The following is a 13,922-nucleotide window of genomic DNA, read 5'->3' on the forward strand; positions in this document are numbered from 1 at the left end:
GTTGTTCATTTATCAGCCTAGTACAAATCAGCCAATAGGTAGGGTGGCACTGACCTGTAAAATTTTTGAGGTCCCACCTAAAAACTGACAGATGTCAATTCATAATTTATTGTCTGCTCCAACTCACATGTGGCATAAGCTACAACCTTACATTGTTAATAATCTTTCTGTGTTCATGGGCTGACTCTTAAGTGGGTCTATGTGGCTTATACATTCACAGCTCAAATAATATCTGACATAATTCAATAAGAGGTAGTCAACAACTGTTTTTTATACATTCGGTGTTTCATAAAGTTATTTCTTATAAACTGTTCTGGGAAAAGAATTACACATTTTTGCTTAAACTTTGCTGACTTCCCATTGCTTACAGAATAATGGCCTAATTCCTTCCTTTGGAACTCAAAGCACTGCACTGGACTTCCATCCAACCTCCATCCTAGCCATGACGACACAGCACTTACCAAGCTCAGTGTATGCTTTTGTGCCTCTAAACATCTGCCAGTCTGGCTGTCCGTGCGGTTCAAGATGCACATGCCTATTTATTCCGCAAGGCCCACCCCATCAGCTCTCCTGTGAAGGATTCCCAAAACTCACCAGCACCCGGCCTCCTGCGATACAAACCCTTCTCTCCATTTTATTGGAGCCTCTTTTACTACAGCACCGTCACAGGTACTATCACTAGTCTGCCTTCTCCAGCTATGGCCCAACCCCGGCCTGGAGCGCAGTTCTGCTCCAGCACATGGCACAGCGCCCTGGAATTACCTATCTTCATAATTACCCATCCTATGAGACCTGCGCTTCTCAGGACACCGTCTCATTCAACACCGCATCCCCGGGCCTAGCTAGTGCTTGCTACACAGTAGGTGTTCAATAAATGTTATGAAATGAATGAACAAAGACACAGTTGCTTTCTGTCAGAAAAAAACGGGCACTAAGCATTCGGTTTAGACATCTGCGTTCTTAGCGCTGAAACAGGATCCTTTCCAGCGACTAACCAACAGGAATCAAAAGTAGATACTCAGGAAAGAAGGTGACTGAAGGAATGAGGCTGCTGCCTGGGAGGAGGCTGGCTTCCAGCAAAGGGAAAAGACAGGCCTTTAAAGGGAGCAGCTTCCTCAGCTTAACCCCAGGAGGCTTGTGCACACAGCAGCGACGGTGCGGTAGGGACGCTTCCCTGACACTCAGTAAGGTAAGTCCTAGTAAAAACGCTTCCTCGCCTCCACTAAGTGACAGACAAATGTCCATTTTCACTTAGACATTTCCTTAGAGAACAATCGACTGGGAGTATAACTGCTACATTAATTCTTAACATCAATGATCTGCATGAAAAATCTGATATATACAATTTTTAACAAAAAGAACACAATGTGGCATGATGCTAAAAAAAATTACAGTATTCTAATATGCCTAACCTACATCACGAGAAAATATGCATCTGTACATATCTATAATACAACACAGTCTTTTTCTTGCATGTCTTCATGTTTTAACTTCTGGGTGGTGTAAATCGGAAAGAGACTAAAATATAAAATCTATTGTAAATATGAAAAATACATGGGACTGCTTAAAGAGTGTAATTAATTCAGCAAACGCTTGCCAAAATACTTGGGAATGCAGAAGACATGAAGATGCATAGCGTAACATCACTGCCCTCAGGAAACTTAATCTAAAATAAAGCTTTCCTCTACACAGTACTCACAGAACAGAGCAAAAATAAGGAAGGATATCACCGAACTTATCTTAGAAAGAAAAATGTTATGTAACTATGACCAATTGGTTGTTCTTTATACAAAAACAAATTATCTTCAAATTTAAACACTATTTTTATTGATCACATAGAGGTTAAAAATTTTTTAACAAAATTATCAACTAATGACTTAGTGATCAAATTGTGCAGTACTTTGTGCATTCTTCATTTTAAAAGTTTTTATTATGCATTATATTAAATCTACCACTGTATGAGTGGAAATTAAGACTTTATGTAGTTTGTATTGTTGTAATATTTCTTCAAATATTTATTCAAATAAATCTCTCTTATAAATTATAAAAATTTTTTTAACAAAATGTACCTGAAGCTATAAACATTTTGAGAAACAAAACTACTTTAAAAAGGAAAATAAACATAATGTTACTACCTTTTGAAATTTTAAAAAATCCTCATTTCATTATAATTATATGCTGTACACATATACAATTCTTATAGGTATAGTTAATATATGCAACATTGTTTATAAAAGTTCTAACTGCTCGTGGCTTCTTTCTTGCTTTCTCATAAGCAAAACACCTACAATGTGCAGATGTTGGCTTTTATGTTAAAAATAAAGTTTGCCAACAAAAATGTGGCATAAAGGCTTCTATATCTCTCCCTCGAGTCAGAAGCCTCCTCTCTCCTTTCGTCATGTAAACGATGCTCTGAGTAAGGGACACACGGATACAGACACACTCAACAGGTGTCCGCTCTCACTCAGGGTTTAGTCTGAGAAAGCCTCTTCATGTTGTGTTGATTACAGACTGCCTAAACTGTTTTAGAAAGCAAGCAGATATTAATTAGTGATTGAATTTCTAACTGAGCAAGACTACTAACCACGTTTAAAAAATTTTTTTTACAATTATTTGTTCCTGAGAATTATTTTGCATGCTATCGAAGGCTTCTTTACCTGCAGATGGCGGGGAAACATTCCTGAAGCCCTTTCTTTTTAACCAGAGATCCTTCGAGGCAGTACATGATGATGTCCATAACCTTTGTAGGAAAGACACAAATCTAAAATTAATTCCAAAGACTTAATTTTCCCAAATTTAAATGATTAACTTGGGCCTCACTTGCCCATGGAAATTCTAGACAGTTTAATTTTAATATTTACTTTAAAACTACAGTATATTTATTTTATACTACAGGATATCCTTTCTTTTATCTGTGAAAAACATTTACAAAATAAGACAGTGCAATAAAATAAACAACTTATTTCCTTTAGAAGCTATTCATATTTATGTCCAGTGTAGTAACATTTATTCAAGCACCCTGTATGTTTTGTTTTATTTATAGTGAAAGATGTCAAGACCATGACCTTTAAAAATTACTCTAATGTAAACCAATTAATTCCATGGGAATGATACATGGACATAGCAATCATTTTGATTTTTGAGGAAATTTAAATAGGTATCCAGAAATGGGTCAGAAGTTAATTCATTTTAGTTATCTCTCTCTCTCTCTCTCTCTGGAATTTATCTTAGTACACTGGAGTATTTCATTCAGGCTGTTGATGTGTGATTTAAAACAGGGTATTCTTACCTCCACAAGAAGATCCACAACATCCGTGGGCATCTTTTCAATGAGAATTTCAATGACCCTCAGAATTTCCCCTTTCGCTCGTGCAAGAGCTGTCGTGTGTATATTCTGCTGCGACTGGGTATTTGCTGCCAGAGCAGTGTGTCTGTGCACCTATGAAAACATACCATGCTGTAGATGTGGCTGACACCTGATAGAGTTTCACATTCTAGCCACTGGTTAATTTTTCACTTATTATAATAGAAAAAATAAAAGAATTAGCAAGAACAAACCTCCTGGGGTGAGTCAGGAAATACTTTTGATTGCAAAACAAGATATTTATTACAATAAAAACTCAGTTGAGTCTTCTCTAATTAAATTCTATATGTTCCTGTGTACATGAGACTTTAGTATAATATTACCATGACATTTCTTAAGAAAAGGCAGACCGAAGGTTTGTGAGGTTGGTATGTTTGGCACAGAGGTGGATAGCAGTTAAGGGATTCAGCAAGTATAAGACATGATCCTTGCTCTCAAGTATAATAGTAAATGATGTTTATATGGCACTTAACTGTGTCTCAGGCACCCTGCTAGGTGCTTTATAATAAAGTTGGGAAATTCAAATAAACATGCCTCCAAAAGCAATGAGCATTGTAAACAATGTAAGTTTAGTGTGTTTTCCGCCCCCATACAAATCATGTCTTAGATGGTTCGGAGGAGAAAGAGCATTAATGGGCCTGGGTCTGGCCCTGGACTGGCTGGGGGGAGCAGGCGTGGGGATCGCGTAGGGGACGTCAATAACAGTGAGAAATACTTCAGTGTTTTACTCAAAAATGCTAAGTGAAGTGGAAAACTTGTTTTTAAAAAGTAACAAATGTGGACTATTACATTAAAATATTTAAAAATTACCTTTCTAACCAAATGCTGGAGTAGAATAAATCCAAAGCATGGCTATTCTAACAGTTCATTTAAAAATACCCATATATGTAAATGGTGCAAATTACGTAAAAAAGCACAATTCCTATAAATATTTGTTTACTTTCTTTAAAGAGACAGTGTAATCCCTAGCATTTATAGGATCTGTGTATGTGGTTAGACTGATGCAAGGCTTATTCAGAAGAGTTAATATTACTATCTGTACACTGATGGGAAAAACCGGTAAAAAAATTCCATGGCTAATAAGTCTGTTCACTTACACATACATTCACTTTATACAAATACATCTATAAACTGTATAAACACATATATACATATATGTATATTTTAAATACAGTGGAACCTCACTTTAACACTGTGTACTATTAGAAAAACACACACCTTTAAGTCTAAAAACTTATTTTAGCTATGAATTCAAAGTCCCAGTGCCTCATAGAAACCTACACAATCTGCTTTTAGGACCTTCCTTCCTCCCTTCTAGCTGCCTTCCCGTCACAAATATTTACCGCACGCCTATTACGGATGCCTCCAGGGCAGACCCAGGCCCAATAGGTTTCAGGTTATCAGAGAGGACTCAGGAGTATTTATTTAGTATTTTAAATATTCATCACAGCTAAAGGAAAACCAACTCAGACAGAGCCCATACCCCACGGACACTGAGTCAGCACGTTACTCTCACTGAAATGGACAACCTTTAAAAAAATTCAGGCCCTTTCATCCTTTCCTGTCCCTCCCACTACTAAGACCTACAGGAAGGATCCTGTAATTGGTTCATTGTTCTTTACTAGTTTCGGTTAGATGTGGGCAATTAGTTGGAACACTAAGAATGTGGGAATCAATTGGCATTCAAGTCTTTATTTGTGACATGGAATAGGAAAAACAATTAGCAAGTTTATGACTTACATTTTTGTTTACAGTTGGAGAGCCAATGTTAAATAAGAAGCCTGGCTTTGATTACAGGTAGATACACTTGTAAAATGTAAAGACCTTTAACATACAGGGTAGGGCAAAAATAGGTTTACAGTTGTGGGTACATGGAATACAGTTTATTCCTGAATTATGATTTATTAATCATTGTATTATTTTCCATATGCATAACTGTAAACCTACTTTTGTCCCACCTCATATTTAGAATAAGCCTTCTAGGTCAGATTGAAAAGTTATTGTTAAATATTTACAAGTGAATTAACTTCTAGAAGAGAGGTGAATAGAAAAGCACGTGGTAATGAATGCCCCGCCGTGGAATTCAGTGTGCCTGCACACAGCTACAGATGCATTCGCTGCGGGACAAAATTATTAACTCGCATTGTTTTAGAACAAACTGGAAGGATTATTTGTGGTTACGGGCGCACAGCTCACAATCTCCAGTAATTCCTCTAAATGCGAGGATGGAGCTCTGAAGCTCCGCTCACCTCTTTGGCTATGGTGGTGATGAAGGCGGGTGGTCTGGCCGTGGCAATGAGAGAGAGGGCATGCCGGGCCGAGCGGGCGGAGTCAGCTGCGGGGCTCAGAGGCAGCCCCATTGTGATGCTAAACAGGGATCAGAAAAAAGGGGAAAAAGAAAAGCAGCATTAGAAATATAGACTGAAAAGATTAGACACAGCTTATAATGTCAGTTCAAGGTCAATGGGAGCACTCAAACAGTTAGAATATAATGGACTTGCAACAATGAGCAGTGATTAGGAGTCAGGGTGTTCTGGCATCAGATACAAAATCGCATAATTAACCGTGAAGATTGAAAACAGTATGTGCATCTGTCCAAAGTGTTACAAACGCCTTGTTAACAAATTATCAAGAACTAGCACTGAATACGTATCACAAAGCGCAGAATAAGAGCAAGGACAAACACTTTGCTGGGAATCTTCCAATTTTTTTCCTTAAAAAAATGAAAGGTAATCTGTTTATAAGGCCGCATTACAAGGCTATATTTGCGACCACCTATCTGAAAGGGAGCAAAATTCACTCCTGTCCTTAAAATTATCACAAGAACTGAGAATGACAAAATTACTTTTGCTTGTATACTATTTGTAGTTTAGAATATCCTTAGTACAGCTAATTTAATCCCCCGCTTAATACTTTTAAAACCAATCCACTAAGCATCAGCATGCTCTGCCAGTAGTTATTTAATACAATGAAAAAAATCACAGTAACTGACAGCCTGTCACTGTCCGGGCTATCCAGAAGAATATGTACATGATAAAATAAACCTTTCCAAACTGTGAGAATGTCCTGATAGGACAGTGATATGTTTATGTTCCTTTGCCATCCCTAAAATGTACAAATGATAGTACAGTTTCCAAGCTTCCTTTACATAGACCACTGAGACAAGCACTGACTTGTAACTGAAGTGCAGCGTGTGATCCACACATCAACTGTATAGAAGGTGCATTTTGTTCCTCAGTAAGAGGCCCAATGATAGTTTCTTCCTCCAGTTACAGTTAGATAATTTTTATATTTATATACCCATGGGAAGTTATAAGAAGAGGTGTCCTGCTCTAATTAAATACGTCTGTGTGCTGCCTGTATAAACTGGATTGTGTTTACTAAAAATTCTCAAAAAGTTGATCGGTATTTCTATAACTGATCTACGAATCACTATTTTGAGTATTAGTTGAAAATAAAGATGCCTCATGTAGGCATCCTCATCACTGTTAAGAGAAAGTAAGTTGATAATAGAAAATTCTACTTATAATTTCTTTGTGGCTGTTATGCTGCTTAAGTCTTTGGGAATATAACTGTCAAAGCAGGACCTCAGAAGAGAGAGGATGAGAGTGTTTCTCTGATGTTTACCACTGAAAAGAAAGATGTGAGCTGGGAGGAAAAACACATACTGAACAATAAACAGAAGGCATGCACTGGGGGGCGCGTCACCCCCACGGGAGATCCTGACGCCAGCAGTCCCAGTAGGGGCTGGAAAGAGGGTCAGCAGGAAAGCAAGGCGGGTGGCTTGGCGAGTTTCTTCTCTGGATTAAACTTTAACACTGAGAATTCAGCAGAAGAAATGTTTACTTCGTGAGTAGTGCTGGGGCTAGAATGCCTAATAATTGTAAAGTTTAGGTCATATTTTAAGTCAACTCGTAAGGCATTCAAATGCTCATTAAACTGTTCAGATATTCTATGTTTCCTTTTCTCATCAATGCAAACGAATGGGTGTTGATAATACTGACAGGCTGAAACAAACAAAAATGATACATGAATTGAATAATCTGAACAAACCTAAGTCAAATTTCATAAGATCAATAAAAATCAAAGAATATTGGAGTTGGAAATGATCCCTTAGCAGCATCCCTGCTGAGCAGTGAGCCACAGGAAAGGAGCGCCTGTCTCCTGGGCAGCCTGTCCCACATCTGGAAGGAGGATTCAGAGGAAAGAAGCTGGATATGGAACCCACGGTCTGGGTTTGAAGTCAGGCTTTGGTGCGGCTATTGCATGTCGTCTTGTATCTGCCCCCAGACAGCCCTACAAGGTGAGTGATATCAGTATGTCATGGAGAAATCAGGTCCAGAGAAGATCTGTGAGGGGCAAAGGTAGTCGTGAATGTCTTTGGGATAGCTGAACTTTGGAGAAAATAAAGGGCGGAGGGGATTGATGGTATTATAGAAGAGAAGCTATAGAAAAATGGGGAAGGAGGTGAACCAAAGACCTAAGTTATAAGTATTGCCCACTGAATTCAGTGGAAGCTGGAACGGCGGACATGTAGTGGAGGCACCAATGTGTGCATCTGGTTACCCCACCATCAGCATCTGTCAGTCTGGGGGCAGGCCTGCAGTGTGGACAGATCCATTGTTCTGAGGTCAGGGCTCTGCAGTGACCTTTAGAGCACCCACAGTGTAAAAGTGGGAGGATTGTGAGTGTGATAAAGGAAAGGAGTTGCCAAGGCACAGTTCAGGGAAGAAGACAAACCCTGTCTCTCTCCTCTATGGTCTAATAAATGCGCCACTACCAGGGCAACCTTCCAAGTGCACCAACTGTATTTCATGGTTAACCTGCTTAAACACCTCCAGTGGCTCCTACTGCTTCTAAGAAAAATCTTAAACTCCTTGAAGTGAGACTCGGGCATAGAGTGGGGAACCTTTTTTTTTGCAAAGGGCCATTCGGATATTTGTAACATCATTCGAGGGCCATACACAATTTTTAACTTAAAAATAGCCTTCTGGTCAAACATTTCATTAACTCACCCCTAATATGATGGCTGGAATTGCTTCTCTTTGGCGAGGGCTTGGCAGGGCCAGACCAAATGATTCCGAGGGCCATATACGCCCGTGGACATACCCCAAGCCTAGAGTCTAGGCCCTCCATAATCCAGTTTCACTAATTCAGAACTCAGTATTTCAACCAAAGCTCTGAGGCAGGCTAATTTCAAAGTTGGTCCTTAAAATTCCGTTCCTATTTCTAGTGCAGTATTTTGCCATTGCTTCTCCCCTTCCCCCTTCCCTCCCTTTTGATCAATTCTCCTGGAAGCCCACATGATATTCTGCCACTGCAATAGCACTCAATTACCTTCTGTTGAAACAAAAACAACCACTACCAAGACCTGCTTATTCTGGGCCATTAGCCCTGACTCCCATCCTGCAGACATTATGAATTAGCTTTGTATTACGAACTCTGTACTGACTGGGACCATGCCTTCTAATCCTGTTTCTCCCCATAAAGTGCCCAGTACAGGCCCTGGACAAAGTGGTAGCTCAATAGTTATGCACTAGATGAAGTTACCTGGCAAATTCTGCAGGAAAAAAATCACTTAAGCCAGTTATTTGACTGAATTGACCAGGCAATGAAGTCAAAGTAATTGATCTGGTAGTCCCAGCAGGCACCGTCTAATTCTGCATGTAGTTATCTTTAAAGTCAAGAGTGCATCCAAGTGATATATTTCAATGTGGGATTCTAACTAATGAGGAAGGATCATATTATCAGAGGTTTGAAACTAAAGGGGTGTCTGCCTTATTCTGCGATCTGCATGTAGATGCAGAACTCACTCTTCATCGGGTTCTGCTTATCGGGCTGTTATGCATATCATTTGTTACACAGGTTTATAAGGTGGGCCTTTGGTTTCAGTCTTTATTCTAAAAGAATATGACATGACACACTCTCTATTTTACTCAGCATTTCAGTATACACATCCAATATGAAATACTCGAGATGATAGATATTAGAAATAAAAACATGAATAGAAAAATGGTCCACCCTGGCTGCGCTCATTCCTTGCATGACTGCTCATTAATCCTGTTCTGATCCTTATTCCATTGTGGTAAAAGCATTTTAAAAGTTACATATAAGACCACTTCAGTTAAATGTCACCGTCTACAACTGTCAGGCTTCCCCATCTGTCAAATTAAGGAATACTGTAAGGGAATATTCAGGGGAAAAAACCACTTAAACTTCCATTGAATGGCTCACAAATCACAGTCAACAGAGTTATGCATTAAATACTTGGGTCCCCCTTAAATTTCATATTATGAAACCCTAACCCAAGCTGTGATGGTATTTAGAGATGGGCCTTTGGGAGGTAACTGGGGATAAATGAGGCCATGAGGGTGGGGCCCTCATGATGAAATTAGTGTCCTTATAAGAGACACCAGAGAGCCCGCTGGGTCTCTCTCTTCCCAGCCATGAGCACAAAGAAGCCATGTGAGGACACAACAACCACGTAGGCACCCAGGAGCCAAGAGGAGTCCTCAGAGTGAAATCCGCCTTGCCAGCATCCTGATGTGAGACTTCCAAGCCTCCAGAACAATGAGAAACAAATCTTTTGTTCAAGTCATCAAGTCTAAAGTATTTTGTTACGGCAGCCCGAGCTGACCAGTACAAACAGCAACAGAACACTGAAAACACTCCCCATGGAAGACACACACTGACATTACTTTGAAAATGCATACTTAATTACATAACACCTGGGAATTCCAGCTTGCCCCTTCCTGGTAAAGCAGGTGTGCTAACAATTATTTTTCATGTAATAAGGAATCTTCAATTCCTCTTGTCACATTCGACCTCAATTTGCTAATTCGTAGGTGACATTAATTTCTTAAACTCAAAGATGGCAATTCCTCCCACCAGTGCTATCTCTCAGACCTATTTCCTATGTGCTATACACATTCACAACGAATAAAACTATGTTGACATGATTCAGTTCAGTAGTTTCCTCAGATTATAAACTTTCTATTAAAAATAAATGTCATGTGAGTAGGAAAAACCATTTGAATATAGAATTTAAAGCACCTTAGTATTTATATGATGTTTCTGTTCTCTATTCCCAGTTGGTATTTATATTCTTTTTATAAAGAGTTCAAAGCCAAATTTTCTCCAACTCTATGTAGTTCAGAGGGAATCTTTCTAACATACAGTGCTTATGTGTGTGTTACCAAACCATGAGTAGCTTCCAGAGAGTACATGTTTCTCTCTTACTGCTTGGCAAACTGAGTATTCCGGAAAAGCAATGGTCCTGGGTATATGTTAAGATCCCTCAGTCATGGCCGTGTGAAGTGAGAGACTGGCCACCTTCAGCAGCCAGGGCCAGCACTGCTCTGCTGTTCCCTTTCAGGGTAAGGGTCCTGCAGCATGAACTAGGAAAATGGAACCAAAATCACAGACCACAACACATATCAATGTAAGTCTAGCCTTCCAAAGCACAAGGATTGTTCAGCTCCTTTATAAAGGAGGATTGTCTTCTTCTTTTTTTTTTTTTTTAACATTTCATTAATATGTGCATAACTGTGCTGATCTAACAAATTTATGGATTCGTAAAAAACATAATGACGGGGCGTGGCTTAGCAGTTGAGCATCGACCTAGGATCCAGGAGATCAAGGTTTGATTCCCAGTAAGGGCACATGCCCAGGGTTGTGGGCTCGATCCCCAGTTGGGAGTGTGCAGGAGGCAGCCGATCAATGATGACTCTCTCATCGTTGATGTTTCTCTCTCTCTCTTCCTCTCCCTCTCCCTTCCTCTCTCTGAAATCAATAAAGATATATTTTTTTAAAAAAACAAAACATAATACTACATTTTTCTATTTTTCCTACAACTAGCAAGGGATGACTAAACCTATGCTTTCAATGAAGTGTAGCCTCTATTTTGAATTAAATGGTTCATCATGAATAAGCTGCCCATAATGATTCATTTAAAAAAATCCCTCACATCTGATTCTTCCTGTGGGTCACCTGCCATAGAAAGGGTGGCATAGTCATAAGGTATGGGCACAGCAAAGGGAGTAGGGAGACCTAGGTCATCGTCATAGCTCTCATAGTACCACCATGACCTCGGACAAGTTGTTTCATCTCTCTAAACCTTATTTTTACTTAATAGCATATTGAGGGTATTGGATAAGATGTTGTTGAAGAAGATTTTAATCTCTAATATTCTATTGCCTTATTAAAATGTGTATTGCATGTCAATTACTTGACAGTTATGAATAAATAAGAATAATATTTATTCTTATACATTAGCTACTCAATATTTGGCATAATACAGAAGCCTACCTGATATTTAAATAGGCAGTCAAGAAGCCTACCTGATATTTAAATAGGCCTTTAACTTGTAGAAGGCACAACATTCTTGATGGAAATTATTTCATTAAATATATATTTAAAATCTGAAAGTACACTGAAAATTCTGAGCTGACCACTCTCCATCCTTTTATTAGGCTGCTTTTAATATAGTACTTGGTTGGTCTGTAACTCTGTGGGTGTTAGATTTTGAATGCAGGTGGCCCAGAGTTAGAAGCATGGCTGTTGGAGTCAGTGAGGCCCGGGTTTGAACCCCATCATTTTCAGCAACCACAGTGTTGCTGTGAACGACAGACAAGATTCACATTTTTCTCATCTGCAAGATGGGGGTGGTAAAGCCCATTTCTTGAGTTTCCCTCTGTGTAGATGGGAACACTTGTGGAGTGTGTAGCACAAAATCTCACAGGTGGCAAGTATTCAACGAGAGGACTGCGTTCCCTATCCATTTCCCTGCACACTGCTAGGTATGCAGCAGGTGCTCAAGGAAGGGGAAAACTCACTAGCACTCTTTTTATAAAGTAAAAGGTAAAACCAATGTTCTCTCTGACGCTAATCCTATTCCCCAGAGGTAACTGGGAAGGAAATTGTGCTCGAGTTTAAATGGGAGCATCCCACAGTTTAAGCTCTCCAAGGAATTAATGGGTAAAATTCTTTAAAAGCAACATTACTTTCACAATTCAGCATCTTTGGGGCACACCTATGTTGGCCCATCTCTGTCCTTCTGCGTGCCCTTGTCCTTCCCCTCCTCTCCTCATAATCATCCAAATGAAAGGTCCATGTGAAACTCCTCTTTGCCCACTTCCCTTCCGGACCACCCAGCTGTCCATCTCTCCCCATGCTCCGGACGTCTGGGCCTTTTCCTCTCCTCCCTTCGTATCCTGCTCTCTCCAGGTGGATCTCAGCTTTCCTAGAAGACTGCAGTGCCTTGGAGACAGGGTCTTTGTTTTCTGCAACTTTACAGCTATGTATACTATCTAACATTGTCCCTTCTCCACATTAGCTACTCAAGAAATGCTTGCTTAATTAATAAACATAGCTTAAAATTTGGCAAAATATTTGAAAACATGAGAAAATACCTGGTGAGATTTTGATTTCAAAGATGTAAAATTCCAAGTCATATTTCTAAAATAAAGGCATTATAAATTCTGGAAAACACCTGCTTCATCTTGAGCCATACGCAGTTTTTGCAGACCTCCCAGGAGTCTCCTCTGAGAGAGGATGCTGATATACAGGAGGAAGGAAGAGGGAAGCTGCCATAAGAGGCATTCTCCAGGCCAGGTAGCAGGCCCGTCCCTCACGCCCCGTCCCTCATAAACTCACAAGAATGGGAAGGAGGGAGCCACTGCCTGCGTGTTTTCTTTTTCAATAAACATGAACTGAAATTTTACAGAGCATGAGCTTCTTAATGAAGCGGGCTTAACATCGCAGTCAGAAGCAGGCGGCGGAGCACCGTCATCAGTGCCCGCAGTGAAGTAGGCAGGGGGGCGGCGGGAGGGCACCGTGAGCGTGAGACGCGCGGGAGCCCCGCACACGCCCCGCTCCCTTTCTCCAGGCTCAGCCTTCTGCAGCCTGGGCCGAGTGTGTCACGGGTGGAATAGGCCATTTTCAATCTAAATCTTGTTACAGATTAATAAGCAAACATTTTCTTGCTTATTATGCAATTTATCACGATGAAAATCACATTGAACTCCTCAAGGCTAAATGCTGATGCATTCATTTATTCAGAGCGGCATATACACAGTCATACTAATCTTCATGACAGAAAAGGATATTAGCAAGGTGTAAATTACCTACTGAAAACTACAGTATTTGTGTCTGCAGACATACTACATGTAGATAAAACACAAGTGCATCTTTCTATCTGCTGATACAAGTGTCATGTAAATTCATTTAAAAACAAAATAATAACACACCTAAAATAAAAAACCATCATTTCTCTTCCCAGGCTACAAAACAAGAGTGGATACTGTTGAAACTGTGTTTAGATCAGATTTGAAAATAATTTAAAATACTATGTCAAAGTAAAATTTTAGACAATCAGAAAACGTTAAAGGCTTCCTAAGATACCTGGGGAGCTGTGGTCACAGCAGCGACACTGGACTCTCTGGAAGCTGCCCGTGGCAACTGCCGCCAGGAGAGGGCAAAGACTGGAAATACACTCTGGGGCTCTGAACAAAGCCCAGATGCCTCTTACTATTGCTGCAAGCTCATGGGCTCACATTCC

General features: G+C 39.9%; 1 protein-coding gene across 3 annotated transcripts in view; it reads right to left on the reverse strand.

Moving 5' to 3' along the window:
• Positions 1–13,922, reverse strand: part of WDR7 (WD repeat domain 7) — a 271,518-nt gene that overhangs the window by 70,812 nt on the left and 186,784 nt on the right. For all 3 annotated transcript variants that reach the window (XM_081150203.1, XM_081150201.1, XM_081150202.1), the window contains 3 exons: positions 5,614–5,731; positions 3,290–3,439; positions 2,658–2,740 (listed from right to left, as the gene is read on the reverse strand). In XM_081150203.1, coding sequence (XP_081006329.1) covers positions 2,658–2,740; positions 3,290–3,439; positions 5,614–5,731 — 351 coding nt within the window. The remainder of the gene's footprint in view (positions 1–2,657; positions 2,741–3,289; positions 3,440–5,613; positions 5,732–13,922) is intronic.

The sequence above is a fragment of the Miniopterus schreibersii genome (assembly GCF_964146895.1).
Source record: "Miniopterus schreibersii genome assembly, chromosome: 10".
NCBI lineage: Eukaryota > Metazoa > Chordata > Mammalia > Chiroptera > Miniopteridae > Miniopterus > Miniopterus schreibersii.